The sequence below is a fragment of the Antechinus flavipes genome, chromosome 4 (assembly GCF_016432865.1).
Source record: "Antechinus flavipes isolate AdamAnt ecotype Samford, QLD, Australia chromosome 4, AdamAnt_v2, whole genome shotgun sequence".
Taxonomy (NCBI): Eukaryota; Metazoa; Chordata; class Mammalia; order Dasyuromorphia; family Dasyuridae; genus Antechinus; species Antechinus flavipes.
The window spans coordinates 477,361,902-477,378,174 of NC_067401.1; the positions used below are offsets into that span (position 1 = coordinate 477,361,902).

At 54.2% G+C, this 16,273-nt stretch overlaps 2 protein-coding genes across 2 annotated transcripts in view; both read left to right on the top strand.

The window, feature by feature from the left end:
- The window catches only part of TRABD2B (TraB domain containing 2B), a 212,781-nt gene that overhangs the window by 148,112 nt on the left and 48,396 nt on the right, over positions 1–16,273 (top strand). The gene's annotated exons all lie outside the window — the stretch shown is intronic.
- On the top strand, positions 6,491–8,568 carry LOC127563350 (sodium-dependent lysophosphatidylcholine symporter 1-like). Its single transcript, XM_051999754.1, has one exon. The coding sequence runs from the start codon at positions 6,538–6,540 to the stop codon at positions 8,101–8,103; it is 1,566 nt and encodes a 521-aa protein (XP_051855714.1). The 5' UTR covers positions 6,491–6,537; the 3' UTR covers positions 8,104–8,568.

Here is a 16,273-nt window from a genome sequence, read left to right on the forward strand (position 1 = left end):
ATGAGAGACAGTTACAATAACATTTATCCAGCTCTTTCTCATGGGGAGGGCTTGTGATAACAGTGGCAAGAGGCAGGAAGAAACGTCCTCACCATCGTTACTGTCTGTTGTGCGAAGGACGGTGGGTCAGTGGGTCAGTCAGAAACATTGTCGGGAAAAGCCCGCGTTGGCTTGGGGAATTTATGTGTCCTCCTCTCCCGGAAGGAAAGAACTTTGTGTCGCGTTTATTTATTCTGCCTTCTAGGTCATCGCTTGCGTCCGTCCCCTTTTCCTTTTCACAGGGGCCGTCACTCTGGCCCACGCCCTTATGGTGTTTCCCCGGTTATGACAACAGCTCCTAATTAGCCTCCCTGCCTCTCGCCTCTCCCCTCTCCAGCCTTTCCTTTGTGTCTGACCACGTCACCCCCTCGTCCAGCTCCAGATGCCTCCAGTGGGCATTTAAGCTCTCCCCAAACTGCCAGCACCCCGCTTCTCTGGCCTAATTTGCCCTCCCTCTGCCTTGTTCTGTTCTAGCCAGACTAGAGTTCAACTCGGCAAACGTTTATTTTATCTGCTCTGTGCCGGGCATTTTACTAAGCGATGGGAACACAAATAAGAGAAAGAAAGTTCCTGCCCTCAGCAGGCTTGCCATCTAATGGGGGAAGACGGAAAGAAGGTGGAGGGGGCCAGAGGATCCAGCGGGGGTGTCTCGTCTGGGCGGCTCCGGTTCCGGGAAGTCTAAACCGAGCAATGCTGTGTTACTGAAAGTGAGAGAGAGCTGGGAAGTTCCCCTCCCAGCTTTGGAGCAGTCCCGTGCCCCTCCCTCCAGCCCCTCAAAGAGATGCAGGGTTCTCTCCCTGTCAGGGCTGAAGATAGCCCCGAGCTAGCCTGGCCTGTGAGCTGGTGTGTAGTTTCTCCCCGCAACCTGGTTTAGGTGTCCGACTGAGTCGCCCCAATCACCACCATGACCCATCCTGTCAACAGGGGATCAGGCTAGACTAACCCCCACCCCCACCAGAGGCTGCTGGCAATTCCTGCTTTCAGGGTCTGGATAACAATCCCTCAGGGGGCTACAGAGAGACCTGCTCAGATGGCCTCTCCCAAAGAACCTTCTGCCAGCTTGTTATTCGCCTATAAAACCCAAAGTCCCTGATCATGGAGAGCCCCGGCCTCGGAGACAGGAACCCCAGCTCTGTCACTTGTGGCCAAGCCGCTTCTCTGAGCCTCAGTTTTCCCATCTGTGAATTGGAGCCAGTAACACTTTCAGGAACGTATTTTGGGCTTCCTGGGAAGGGTCCAATGCGATCGGAGCATGTCACGAACTTTGGAAGCATTAGAGTCTCTGAGGGCTGGAAGACTCCAGAGGCATCGGAGCAGTCTGTATCTGACCAGGAATCCCCCCTCCCAACACTCCCAACAAGCTTCCGGCCTCTGCGGGTCCACCCCCAGGGAGAGGGAGCCCGTCACTCCCCAAGGCGGCTCGTTGCCCTCTGGGAGAATTGCTCCTAATTCGAGTTTTCCCTAAGCGAGCCTACATTTCTCCCTCTGAGAGATTTCTTTCCTTCCGCTCAGACCCAGTCCAGGCCCGAGCAGAACAATTTTGACCCCCCTTTTACATCACAGCTCTCACGTCACCCTGTCTGTCTCTCGTCCCTTCCCCTGCCTTCCCCATCCAACAGAGGAGGTCCTGCCCAGCCCCTGGGACCCAGGACAAAGATGGAGCTCCTAGTGTGGTCAATCCAGGGCACAGTTGGTCATTATCCATTTATGAAATACCTACTACGTGCCAGGCACTGGGCTCAGTGCCAGGCGTGCAAAAAGAGGCAAAAGCTGGTCTCTGCCCTCAAGGAGCTCACAACTGAACGGGGAGGGGGACAAAAAGCCTCAAATATATACAGACAGCTCTGCAGGAAGTAAGGGCAGGAAGGCCCCAGAAAGAGGAAGGTCATAAAGGCTTCCTGTGGAAGGGAGCACCCAGAGAAGGGGGAATCCATCACCTCCTGCTTCCTGGAAGCCGTGCTCCTCCCTCAATGCAGCCGAGATCCCTTTGTAACCTCAAGGAGGAAGGAGACAGGACAGGAACCTGGTCTGGGCCTACGGGGATTGCCTGGGAGCTGACTGTGGCTTAGGAGGGCTCAGGCACCTGCTGGAAGTGCATACCAGCATCTCGGCGGAGGCCGGCTTTCTAACCACATCCCAGGAGCAGCTTCCCCTGGGATTGAGCGTTTCCTGAAGAGCCAGACCACAGGATGGTGCCTGATGGTGGGGGTGGGGCCCCCAGAGGGATCCTGCCCCCAACCCATCCCCCTCTCACCTTCAGCCTGGAGAGGAGGTGATTCAGAGCAGATGCACTCCCAACTTCCAGAAGGTTAAAGGAGGAGAGATTATCCTCCTTCTGCTTGGTTGCCGAGAATTTCAGGGTCCTCGGATACCTTATTTCTCTCCTTAGCTTTGCTGCTTTCCATCACTGAGCCCACCAGCCAGAGGGTCCTCTCTGCTGGTCCCTCCCCCCAGTCCATAGCCATGCCCCCTTTTCCCCTTTGTCTCAGCTCTATCCTCTCTGGCAATATTTGGGTGAGTCCCAGGGTCTCCCACTCACCCTAAGAGTGCCCCCGAGGGTTTACCGAAGAGCCATCGAGCACTTCTTGCTGCTCCCACCAATTCATTTCAACTGGACAAAAGTGGAATAAATGCATACGGCATTTGGGGAGAATCCTGTCCGGCAGTGGGGGAGATCCGGAATTGGACACTAGATCCCGAATCCAGAACCCTGGCCCATCACGGCCTTTCGGATCTCATCACCCGGGGGAGCAGAGGAGATCCGGTTACCAGTGAGGGTGGTGTCCAGTGTCAGGAGAGGGATGCATGAGCCAAGGCGGCGTGGAGCCCTGGGAACTCTAGGGGCGGAAGGCCATCCTACCTTGGGAAAGGTGATGCGGCAAGGAAGCTGCTCAGCTGAGGGGAGCCGTGGGCTGGATTTTAAAGTAATGGACTGGAATGTATCTGGTGAAGAGGGGTAAGGAGGGCACTCTAGGGAACATATGAGCAGTCTCAGAACCTGGGAAATGTCGACGTGAAGGAGTGTGAAGGTGGAACGGGAGGAGGATCGTGGGACACAGATTAGAACTGGAAAGTGATGTTGGATCTTATTTTACAAATGGAGAAACTAAGGCCCGGAGAGTGACTTGCCAGCATAATAAGCAAATGCCTCCAAGGTGAGATTTGAACTCAAGCCTTAAGGACAAGTTTGTGTTCTTTCCACTACATGATGCTTATCATTCAGAAAGGAGGGAAGGTTGGCTGGGAACCAGAGGAGACCCTGGGAGATAATACTGGAAAGTGAGGCTGGTGGCAGATTGTAAAGGGCCTTGAATGCCATGACAAGGAACATACACTTTACTAGTATTGTAAAATACTAGTTTTGTAGGGGACGATGAGAAGGAAAGGAAGCTCACTTGCCAAGATCACATGGTCTGCTGAGCAGCAGAGCGGGGGTGCAAGCATCATGATGGGTTCCTGCTCCTGGGGGGTCCATTTCTTATTCTGGTCCTCAGATCACATGGCCAGTCTCCAGTGACTATAGGTCACCCTCCTAGAAGTGTTTTACCTTTTTGTATCCGCAGAGTTTAGTGTGCTATAAGCACTTAAGAAATTCTTTTCATTCATTCATTCATTCATTTCCTAACTCTATCACTCAGAGGAGGAAATGAATAAATCTACAGTGAGCTAAGCATCATGCTATGGATGGGAAGTAGAGATGAGAAATATGGCGGGTTTTGAGAAGCCCATAGTCTAACTGCATGAGACTACACAGATAGGAAGACAATCAGTCCATTTCTGAGGGTCTCACTTTCCCTATATCTTCTTCAAAAAGGCGTTGAGACGAAGAGACTTCTCGTGTGAGGGGACGGGACAGGACAACTTTTCGTGCGAGGGGAGAGGATGAGGCGACTTCTCATGTAAGGGGAGAGGATGAGGCGACTTCTCATGCGAGGGGATGGGATGAGGCGACTTCTTGTATAAGGGGAGAGGATGAGGCGACTTCTCATGTGAGGGGATGGGCCAAGGTGAACTTCTAAAGACCTCAGTGTTAGAATAAGGAGCCTCGATCTTAATCCAGAAAAATCTGATGATGATTTAGGGAAAGCTAAGCCTTGAAGAGGAAATGACCTTGAAAGCCTCTTGGTGGTGGGCCACCCATACTTCCTGAGCCGGGGCAGATAGGGCCTCTCTCAGCCCAGCTGCACTGGGGCCTCAGGCTGGCTCCAGAACGTTGTTTCCTCCCCTCCCCCAGGGGTCCGCTCAGGCCTCCGGGACCCTGTGAGGTTTATCTTGAAGGCTTCATCTTCCAACCTTGACCTTGGCTGGGAGGGAGTGGAGGCTGACTGGCCCCTGGCAGGCAGCTAGGTATCGTAAGGCCCCAGGAATTTGTCAGGTCTTTTATGGACGCCCTGTCCGAGGCCGGCCCAGACCTGGACTGTTAAAAAGAGTTAATGTGCTGGCATGGAGAATATACACACGAAGCCAAGGGGAAGAAACATTCACTCCTGGCTTATTTCGATTTTATGGCCGAGTCATTTCCAAGCCACACTTATGATAACAGATGGATAAATTTATGAGAGCAGTTAATTTGAGGAAAACTTCCCTCATCTCTGAGTAGGGCTCTGGCTACGCTGGACGGGGCCTGGCTCTGGCTGAGGTCTGGCGTTGTCCCCGCTCTCCCGGGGTTCTCGGAGACCGCCGTGGTGTCCGACGTCCAAGGCTGATGAGATCGGAGCAAGGGGCCCCGCTTCAGGCTTGCTGTTCCCCCCATCCTCGCTCAATGCTCTGGCCTCAGCTTTGCCCTGAGCCCCATCCTGCAATCCAGAGGCCTGGCAGAAGCCACCACCACAACCACTAGACAACTAGCCAGGAAAACCAGCATTTATTAAGCACCTACTATATTCCAGGCACTCCATAAATAGTATCTCATTTCATCCTTATACCAACCCTGGAGTTAGGAGCAATCATTATCCCCTCAATAGATGAGAGACAAAGATGAGATGATTTGTTCTGGTAAGTGTCTGAGGTTGGATTTGAACTTGGGTCCTTCTCCCTCTAACCCCCTTCCCAAGGTTCCTTTTACTGGAAAGGCGCCACCATTCTCCTGATCAGCCAGGCTTATAACTTTGGCGTCCCCCTCAACCTCCACGCTCCCTCATGCCCCGAAGCTGATCTGTTACACGATTTTCCTTTACCATGTCCTTGCCATCAGATGCCATCTCTGCCCTGGCACTGCCAGCCCCTGGGGCAGGATCTCACCACCCCACACCTAGGCTGGCTGAGATCAGTTTCTGGCCGATCTCGAGTAATTCCTTGTTCCCGTCCTTTCTCCATTTAATTGCAAAGGTGATCTTCCTACTATGTCATCCCGGACAACTCCGGAAACTCCAAGGGCACCCAACAGTGCCTTTTTACCTCTAATTTTTTTTAGAGTGTTAATTAACCCTGTAGCCTCAGCCAATCTTTCCAGCATTACGCTGAACTTTTCAGGAAGTCCATGACATGGTGGCTTCTATGTTGTTTCTCATAACACTACAATTCATTTCCCATCTCCGGGTCTTTGCCCTGTGTTGGAATCCTTACAAACTGCTAACTCATTAGAGTTGATCTAATCTTACAAGAAGATGTTTTGGGCAGAACCTGAAACAAGGTACTAAGTAGAACTAATTAGTACAAGGCTTGTGTTCACACCTTTACTCATTGGAGTTCACAAGTATGCCAGCTTCACAAAGTAAACTTTGTACCTTTATGAGTTCACACCTCCCTTGAAGCTCTTTGGGCCAGAGAGCACTATGGGAGAAAACCCACAATACCTCTCTTGAAGGAGCATAAATAGAGCTTCAATGGGCCAGTCGAGGAGTTTCAGAGTAAAGAAGCTACAAGTCGAGATTTCAGCGGAGTTACGCCAGAAGCCCTCTCTCCAAGGCAAGGCAAGGCAGAATATATTCCACTTGGCTGGCTGGTGGCAGATGAAGAGTTTTCAAAGGATAAAGCTACGAGTGAGAGTTCAGTGGACAACCAGATTCATCTTCATCTCACACCACTGTGGTAGGTGGCTGGGCTCCTGCACGCCCCCCACTGAGACCAAGCTGGTCTGAAAGACTCACCAGAAAGCTAGCCGAGCCCCAAGTGAAGGAGACAAGAGATTCATTCCATCTCTGTGCTGGTTGGAGGCTGAAGAAAGCAGAGGCAGAGGCTGAAGGACAGAACCTTTGGATTTGGAGACATCCAGAGGGCTCTAAGCTAAACCGGCTGTGTTTTGAGAAGAAGAAGGACTCCAACATTTGAACTCACTACAATTTGGCGAAAGTCGAGAAAAGACCGAAAGGAGGCGGGGTAGAGGAGCACTCATATACGCACACACACACACACAGGACCCGGCGGAAAAAAAGAAGAAAGAAAGCCGGCGGGCAGACAGTTCGTAGCTGGCTCCGCCGCCAGGCACTTTGCTTTCCCTGCGTTTCATTCAAAGCCCAGCGCGGCCCCAGCCGCCCCAGCTTGGCTCGGATCCCGGCCATGGCCAAAGGCGAGGGCGCAGAGAGCGGCTCGGCCACCGGGCTGCTACCCCCGGGCATCCTCCGGGGCGAGGAGAACGGTAGGACTCAGAAAGGTGGGAAGAAACAGCTGACCATCTGCAGTAAGCTCTGCTATGCTGTGGGGGGTGCTCCCTACCAGATCACTGGCTGTGCCCTGGGCTTCTTTCTTCAGATCTACTTGCTGGATGTGGCTCAGGTGGACCCCTTCTCTGCTTCCATCATTCTGTTTGTGGGCCGTGCCTGGGACGCCATCACTGACCCCTTGGTCGGATTTTGCATCAGCAAATCTTCCTGGAGCCGTCTGGGACGTTTGATGCCCTGGATAATCTTTTCCACGCCACTGGCTGTGATTGCCTATTTTCTCATCTGGTTTGTTCCTGACTTTCCCAGGAACCAAGCTTTGTGGTACCTGGTCTTCTATTGCCTGTTTGAGACACTGGTGACATGTTTCCATGTTCCATACTCAGCTCTCACCATGTTTATCAGCACGGAACAGAGCGAACGTGATTCAGCCACAGCATACCGGATGACTGTAGAAGTGCTGGGCACAGTGCTGGGCACTGCCATTCAGGGACAAATTGTGGGCAAAGTGGACACTCCCTGTATTCAAGATCCTGACATACTTGTGGAAGAGGTGAATCAGACTCATGCTACCAGCTCCCTGAATGATACGAAGAATGCCTACATGCTGGCTGCCGGAGTCATCGCTTCCATCTACGTTCTCTGTGCAGTGATCTTGTCTCTGGGTGTGCGGGAGCACAGAGAACCCTGTGAGAAGAAGGAGCAGCCCCCTTCTTTTTTCCGAGGGCTCCGACTGGTCATGAACCATGGCCCTTATATCAAACTCATTGCAGGCTTCTTGTTCACCTCTCTAGCCTTCATGCTGGTAGAAGGAAACTTTGCTTTGTTCTGCACCTACACCCTGGGCTTCCGGAACGAGTTTCAGAATCTGCTCCTGGCCATCATGCTCTCAGCCACTCTTACCATCCCCATCTGGCAGTGGTTCCTGACTCGCTTTGGCAAGAAGACGGCCGTGTATGTGGGGATCTCGTCAGCTGTCCCCTTCTTCATCTTGGTTGCCCTGATGGAGAGTAACCTGATTATCACCTACGTGGTGGCCGTGGCTGCTGGGATCAGTGTGGCCGCTGCCTTCCTCCTGCCTTGGTCTATGCTGCCCGACGTGATTGATGACTTCCATCTAAAGCAGCCCAACGCCAGGGGATATGAACCGATTTTCTTTTCCTTCTATGTCTTCTTCACCAAATTTGCCTCCGGTGTCTCCCTGGGCATCTCTACTCTCAGCCTCGACTTTGCAGGTTATTTGACAAGGGGCTGCTCCCAGCCCGAAGCGGTCAAGTTCACTCTGAAGATTCTGGTGACTGTTGTCCCCATCGGCCTCATCCTTTTGGGTCTGTTTCTCTTCAAACTGTATCCTATTGATGAGGAAAAACGTCGGGAAAACAAGAAAGCCCTGCGGGTGATCAGGGAAGAAGCAGGAAGCTCGGGCTCTGACACGGACTCTACGGAACTGGCCAGCATCCTCTAGGAACACGTGATACCACCTGGAGGCCCACCCCCTGCTCCTTGGGGTTTACTGAGGAGCCCTACCAGCCCAGGTCAAGGGCAATGAACTCAGGGCTGAAAATCATGCTCACTTGTACCCAGGCCACCCTAGGGAGCCATCTGGTCTCTAGATCCCCAGGGGGCCTCTAAAAGATGAGGAGTGAACACTACAGAGACTACTGAAGCACTTGCTGCTCACCAGCACCCCCCAAAATGGGCTCTCTTTCCAAAGGAAACAGGTCCCCAGCCAGACTGATCAACCCCAATGGGGTTGTGACTGCAACTACCCGAGACTGATCCTGTTCCAGGATCCCAGACACTAATGTAGAAATAAGTTTTTATAAAGAACCTAATTAATAACTTAATGACTGTGTACATATGAAATGTTCTCCTGTTTTGTATATGTCTGAAAAACTAGGTGCCACAGTGCTATTATTAAACTCACCAACAGCCCTGCCATGCCTGGAATAGTCTGCCTCCTTCCTTCCTCCTACCGGAGCCCTCCCACCTGCAGATGCTGTCCCCTTCATGTTGCTTGGACAGGAGCCTCTTTTCCTCATTAGAATGTTAAGTTCCCTCGGGGCAGGGACCCTTTTTTGCCTCCTGTGCCCCGTACAGGACCCGGCACATAGTAGGAGTGTGTTGACCGGTCGGAATCTCTTCTCCCAGAAGGAGTTGGACTAAGAGGTTACAAAAACTCCTTTCGGTTATGAATTCTATGAAACCTGAAGACGCTGTAGAAATATACACATATGGGCTCCAAGGCAGACTTCAATTTCTAGAAAACTTCGGGAAAATTCCAGCTTCCTTAGGAGGCCCTTAATTCATGGAGGGTGTGGTGGGTTGGTCCTTGAATCAGATTCCTAATCTCCTGCTGAGGACAGGGAGTATCTCTGAGCTAATCTCCATCCCCCAGGCTCAGTGAGCCCAGAAAATGTCATATCCACATTTGTTGAATGAACTGCAGAATGAACAAGTTAATTCCACCTCCTGACCCCGTCCCCCTACCTCCCTCCTCACAAAGCCCAAAGTTAGGGCTTTGCACCAGGCCTATGGGCGGCTCCCCACAGAACCCCAGAATCTTGGGGGATGCTGGGTCCAGCACCTCCCCGGTTAGGGATCCTCAACAGTGGCTATTTGGCTTTGTGAAGATCCTGAGCGTGAGCCCCATGCAGGAGAGCTCCCCACTTGCCCCTGGGTGCTACTCTGGAGAAGCCCTCCTGGTAAAAGAGTTTTCCCTTCTCTTGATCCTAAATCTGCCTCTGCTGGTCCTCCTGGCCCTGCCCTCCGATGCCAGGGAGATCAAGGCTGGTCCCTCTTCCGCCCTTCAGAGAGAGCCCCCCAACCCCCTTTTCCAAACCAAGCACTCCAGGGCCTCCCCAGCCCCTCTCCTGAGTCTGCGCCGAGGGGATCCAGATTCCCGTTGGCCCAAGCTGATCTGGTTCCATTTCTGCTCCTGTCCTGCCCTCAGACTTCCTGCCAGGGCTCCTCCAGTCTGCCAGAGGAACCCTGAGCTCGGCCAACAGTCGGGCCTGCCAGAGACCTCACTTATCAGGAGATGCCCCGTGCCCCCTCTCTCCTCACACGCCTGACACGAAGCAGAGGCCGCTTGTCAGCAGCCCGAGGTGTGCGGGATGGATCCCACCGGGCCGAGGGATGAGCCTGGGAAGCGTCAGGGGCGGCTCTAGGTCACCTCGCCGACCAGTCCCGCTCACCCTGCAATCCCGGCCTTCCTGCAGCCTCCCAGCACCCCTCCGATAACGAACCGCGGCCAGAGAAAGCATGAGGCTTGTCCAGCTGCTTTTCCATTCTGTCACATGGCTCACAGGAGTCAAGGTCATAAAATGTAGAGATGCAAATGACCTCCAATTTTTAATCACCAAGCCCGCTCCTGGACAAGAGAAGGGAAAAATGCAGTTTTCTCCCTTTTTGCTGAGGAGGGCACTCTGGGGTGGGACACTGAATATAACTTAGTTATATGTAGCTGGGTAATACAGTGGAAAGAGCTCTGGACCTGGAGACAAGAAGAACTGAATTCACTCCTTGTCTCATATACTTATTATCTGCGTGACCCTGGACAAGCTACTTCTTCACCTTTATCTGCCCCAATTTCTCTAAATGTAAAATGGGAATAACATCACATTGTTATGAAGATCAAATGAGATTTTTGCTGGCACAGAATAGGCTTTAGTTAAATTATTATTCTCTTCTTTTCTTCTTTCCTTCTTTCTTCCCTCCCTTCCTTTCTTTCTTCTTCCCTCCCTCCTTCTCTTCCTCCCTTTCTCCCTTCCTTCCTTCCCTGTATCTTTCTTTCTTTCCTCCTTTGTTCCCTTCCTTCCTCCTTTATTTCTCTCTTCTTTTTCCCCACCTCCTTCCTTTCCTCCTCACCCTCCTTTATTTCTTTCCTTCCACCTTTCCTTCCTTCCCTCCCTTTCTTCCTCCCTTTCTCCCTCCCTCCCTCCCTCCCTCCCTTCCTTCCTATAAAATTAGTTTTGAAATTTTTTTCTTTCTTTTTTTGTAACTTCCCTTTCCTTGTAGTTTTGTTCAGAATTTTTTCTCTTTCTTTTTTCTAATTGGAGAAGGAAAAAAAAGTATTGTAAAAGCAGAAAGCATCGCTGACTCGTCAGTCAATAAGCATTACTAAGTGCTTATTACATTTCAGGCCTGGTATGCAATAGAAATTTAAAATACTTCTAGAGAGAGAGTGGGATTACCTTGTTCAACTACCTGGTTTTATTAATAACCAGACTATGGCCCATTGGAAGCCCACACAACTATTAATTGTTGGAAGCAAGACTTGCAGGATCAGGGGACGCGAAGCTGGATGGGGCAGCGCCTTGTTACAGATGGGGAGACTCGGTGGTTGTCTGACTTTGCTGAGGATTCAAGCGCGGGTCTGCAGGTCTGTGTTCTGGCCCCATGGGCCTCTGGGATTCGGATGAAGGGGTTTCAGAGAGGCTCCTGCCTATGGAGGGACAGGCCGGCCGGGAGCTGGCTTCAGAGGGCCCGGGATCTGGGGGGCCAGGCCCGCCCCGGCCGCTCTCTGCCCGCCCCGGCCGCTCTCTGCCCGCCGCTCTCTGCCCCGCTCCCTTTTTTCATGAGCATCTGATTGTGGCCACGCTGGGTTGCTGTGAACCTGGGTGGGTTGACCTTCTCATTAAGAAAAGAGAAAAGATTATCTCATAGTGGGGAAGGTGCTGTCTAGACACAGGATAAGCGAGGGAAGGGGAAAGTGTGAGGTTATTCTAAGCAGGCCAAGATGACGTTTTCTGGAGCAGATGGAAAGCCTGTGATGTGATGTGTCTTGAGCACAGTATCTCTGGAATGAGCCTGGCCCGGGGAGGCCGGTGCTCGGGGAGGACTCCCGCCGTGGGAAGGGGATGCTCATTGAGGTCGCCACCCTCCAAAGCCCTCGACTCACAGCAGGCCCCTGTCTTGGGGGAAAAGCCCCCAAGGAACGCAGAGAAAGCCACCTGAAGTGACAGACTCCTGGCCTATCAGAGCAGCGGGACCCTGGGGTACATCATACCCCAGGAATCTTCTGATCTGGAGAAGAGCCGGCTTTGGGGGATCATCTGTTAGAACTGATCGTCCTATAAAGGAAGGGAGCCCGGAGAAGGGAAAGGTCACACAGCTGGGAAATGGCAGAGTTAGATGACCGATTATGGCGGTGGTCCCATTTAACAGCTAGGGAAACTGAGACCCAGCAGTGACCTGTCCAAGGCAGTGTCAAGAGCTGAGTTTTAACCTTAGGTCTCTTGGCTCCCAGCCCAGGGCCTCTCTTCCTGATGCCGGATTCCCTTTTCTATGTTGGACTTAACTTAGTGCTTCCATGTCAAAGCAGGTGACCGACCCCAAACACTTATTATGCTCCTCCTGTGTGCCAAGCGGAAACGGCAGTTTAGGAAGCACATTTATGTCCCATCAGAGGACAGCCAGGAAGTGGAAGGCGCGAAGCTCATGGCTCTGGGGGAGAGGATGGAGTCGGCAGGCAGAGGGAGAAGAACAGGAGCGCTCTCAGTACCTGAAGGGCTGGCTCACGGAACAGGGATCACACTCGTTCTCCGGGGCCCTGAAGGGCAGAACTCAGGGGGACAGGGCAAGTCGGAGAGGGGGCCATTTGGTTGGAACTTGGGACCTTCTAATAATTAGGGCCGTCCAGTGTGTCCTGTCAGGGAGGGGGGCTCTGGAGAACTTTTTGCCCAGTATGGGTTGGACCAGCTGCTTCTAAGGTGCCTTGTGATTGTGCCTGTGCAGAGCTGAGATACTAGGCTTTTCTCCCCTCTTTCTTCCTTCTTCCTCCCTTCTTTCTTCCCTTCTTCCCTTTTCCCTCCTCCTTTCCCTCCCTTGTCTTTCTCCTTTGCTTCCTTCCATCTTCCCTCCCTCCCTCCCTCCCTTCTTTCCTTCCTTCCTTCCTGAGCTGGAATTCAGGACCATCAACTCTAACCTCGCTCAGGAAGTCAGAGAGTAAGAAAGGCCAGGGAGCTGACATCTTATCCGACTCTGCCCCCAAAGTGACACCTTTTAAAAGGCAGTGGTGACGATTCCCGGCCCGCCAGGGACTGACCCAGTACCGCCCCCACCCGCCATCATGCTTTCTGCCGCTTCACACCCCCCCCCCCCCGCGGGGCCTCCCACAACAGCAACCCCACGGAGGAGGCAGAGGGGGCCGGGAGACCCCACCCCAGAAGGCAGCGTTTGGGAATTTTGGGGGCTGAGTTGTGTTTGCCCTTTGTCCTTCCCGGCCTTAGAGGAGCAGCCAGGAGGCCCTGGCGGGGAAGGCAGGGCCGGGGCAGACTGTCACTTTTCCTGGGCAGGCGGGAGGGGGTCCCTCGGTGCTCCTGGCGAGCAGGTGGCCCCGCGGCGCTTCCGGGCCGCCCCTCGTTTAACCCGTCTCCTCTCCCTCCGAGCTTTGGGCTGAGAGCGCGTTCCATCCGTGAGTTCCTCAGCGCCGGAGACGGCAGGGGGCGAGACCCCAGCAGCCTCATAAAGTTGCTGGTACATGGCGGCTTGGCCCCGCGCCTGGGCTGATTGGCTGGTCTGCAGCTGGGCCTGTTTTACGAGCCCCAGCGCGGGGGCCGGCACGCCCGCCCGACTCCCCGTGGCAGCCCCGCGGTGACGGAGCCGTCCCAGCTCTGACTCAGAGGACGTGGATTCTGGCTCCCCGGCCCCCGCTCGGAGCTCCTTCCCTTGGCCGGAGCCCTGCATGATTGGGGGGACGTGGCTAAATCCGGGCCCCGGCTCTGTCTGCTCCTCTCGGGCCCAGCAACGGGGGCTCGCGGCTCCTTTTCCGGACGTAACCTCCGGCCTCGGCCCTCGCGGGCATCCTGCTCTCCTGGACCCCGCGCCCTCCTCTCCTTCCCTGCTGGGCTCCTCCCTCCCGGCTCCAGGGGCTCCCACACCAATCCAAGCCTGGACGCGGCTCCTTCCTAACCTCCCTCCGCTGGGGCTTCCCTCTGTCTTCGCCGTCCAGGACTGACCCGAGCTCTCACGCTCAGAAGAGCCGAGCGCGAGCAGGGCGGCTTCATGCCTCCGTCTCCCCAGTACCTAAGTAAGAGCGCGAGGGCCCTTACACATGCTCGCTGAGATGGACCGGACCCTCCGGAGGGAGACGGCCAGCCCAGGGAACAGAGCGGATGGAAACAGGCGGGAACTAGATGGTAACTTGGTCGCAGAGACCGCAGAGCCTGCGGAGCCGCCCGGGGCCGCGTGATCTGCGGGGAGCAGACTCAGAGCCGGCTCCCAAGCACAGGAAGGGCAGCCGCCAGCCTGGAGGCTGAACTAGGAACGATGGCGGCGGATTCAGGGTGGATGTCGGGAACTGGCTGAGTCATTTCCCTCTCTCCAAACCTCTGTTTCTCCATCTTAAAAATGAAGGCTGTACCCTAATGTCCCTCCCAATGCTTCAGTGGTTGATGGTTCCGACTCCGACTCTGGGCTCCAAGGCAACGAGTGGCAAGAACTCTGGGCCTGAGAGTAGGAGGCCCTAAGTTCGATTCCGCCTCCAGCCCTTACTGGCTGTGGGATCTTAGCCTCTCTTTCCTCATCTGTGAAATGGGTAGCCCCTCAGTTTCCATGAAGATAGAGCTCTGCACAGATCCTATTAACTATTAAGTGGCAGACACCAAAGGGGGGGGGGAGATAACGGCTTATACTGCACCTGAGGAAGGAGATATGAGAGCACCTCACCTCCCTGAAGGGCTTCGGGTCACCGGGCCCAAGCGGCCCCGAAAGAACCGGCAGGTGGGCTCACCGAGTCGCTGCCCAGGGTCTCTGGAAGATCTCGGAAAGTCGAAACGAATCGGGCTGGAGGAAGGCAATTCCCTTCTGCCCCATCAATTCTCAGTGAAGGGGGAAAAGTGTCTACAAAGTGTAACTGAGCATTTGGAAGAGGAAACAGCTGTCATGGGGAGCCAACATTGTTTCACCAAGAGCCAGGCCTGCCAAGCCGACCTCAGTCCTCATTTCCACAGATTCTGCACCGATAGAGCGGGGAAGCCCCGCAGCCATTGTTTCCCCCGCTTTTCACTAGGTTCCTGACACCGTTTCTCCTGCTTTTCTCGGGGAAAAAGTGGGGAGGCACGTAGCAGACACTGGTCTGGCGAAATGCGTTCAGATGTGGTTGAACGAGGGGCCCAAAGAGTATTTGCTGATAGTTTAAGTGACCCCGGGGATCCGGGCTTGGCCCTGAGCTGTTTCCCATTTTATCAATGACTTGGAAAGTGGCCCAGAGACCAGGCTCGTCGTTCGCAGATGACTCAGAGCTGGGGGGGAGGGTCAGACGGATGCTAGGCCCCCCGGGGAGCTTGCCACGGTGGGACCCTTGGGCGGAATGGAGTAAGAAGGACGGTTCAAGCTTTGCTTTCGGGTCCAGAAAAACAACCTCCCGAGGACAAGATGGGGCGCTCGGGGAGCCAGCGGCTCATCTAGAAACAGTGGCCTGGAAGCCGAGAGTGAGTCAGCAGGGGGGAGGGAAGCCAAAAAAGCTTGGACTCGTGATCTTGGACTTGATTTTAAAAGGCAGAGCGAGCTTGGAGGGAGCAGTCTCTCCAGTTCAAGTCAGTTCAGTTCCGTGGAGTTCAATCACGTGCAATTCTTGATTGCCTACTGTATACAGTCTGGGTACAAAAATAAGGTGAAGTCGCTCTGGCTCCGGGGTGTGGGGTTTGAATAATGATGAGGAGGGAGAGAAGGATGGGGAGGATGTCGATAAAGAAGAGCAGGAGGATGGTGAGGAGAATTAAGGAGGAAGATGAGAAAGAGGAGGAGGACATCTGATATTTCCATGGACGTTGATGAACAAGGTCATCCAGTGGGGTTTGTGAAGGGCTCGGGGTGTTTTTGTGATGACCAACTGAAGGAGCTGGGGATGGTTAGAAGGGAAGGCTTCCGTGTCTGAAGGAGGAGCAAGACCAGTGGGGGGGGGGAAGAAAGGGGGAGCTGCAAAGGCAAACTGAGGCTCACGTCAGGACGAACATCCCCGATAATGGGCGCTGTCCCAGAGTGACGTGGGGGGCTGCCCTGAAGGGGGAGAGCAGGGTCCCGTAGTCAGAGATGCTGAGGAAGGGATGCTGGCTCCGATGTGAGGTAGACTAGAGGCTTCTAATCTGGAGTTCTGAGATTTTTGTGAGCCTCTTCTGGACCCAGGTCTCCTTTGCAAAATGAGAATGGTAACCAACTGGGCCTGCGTGACCAGATTGCTGGGGGAGCCTCCTGGGAACGAGCATTTTTTACTCATTCTGACTCCATCTCCCCAGGGTCCCACAGTCCCTAGCCTGTGATGGGGACAGCCCGAGGCAGCTTCACCTGCTGTGGGCCGTCACTGGGGGTGCAAGGCCGAGCGGGGAGACTTCCCTCGGGCCCCAGCCTCCTCCTCTGCAAAACGGGACGCTGCTCCCACTGGCACCCACCTCCGGGCATCAGGGAGAACCTGAAGGCCCTGGCACATGGGAGCTTTGGCCAGGCTGACTGACAATCATTGGGAGCTCCACCACGCTTTCCATGCTCTCCCTGGGCCAGTGAAACCCCGAACTGCAGGTTTGCAGATCTTGTCTGAAACGCTGCCCCCCCTGCTCCAGCTGGGCTGTAACCAGGGCTTCCTGCAGGCAGGCAGGCAGACCAGCTTGCCAGCCCCAGCCCGAGCCCCCCCCCCA

Excerpts from the sequence above, each read along its gene's own strand:
- LOC127563350 (XM_051999754.1), top strand. The coding sequence starts at position 6,538 with ATGGCCAAAGGCGAGGGCGCAGAGAGCGGCTCGGCCACCGGGCTGCTA.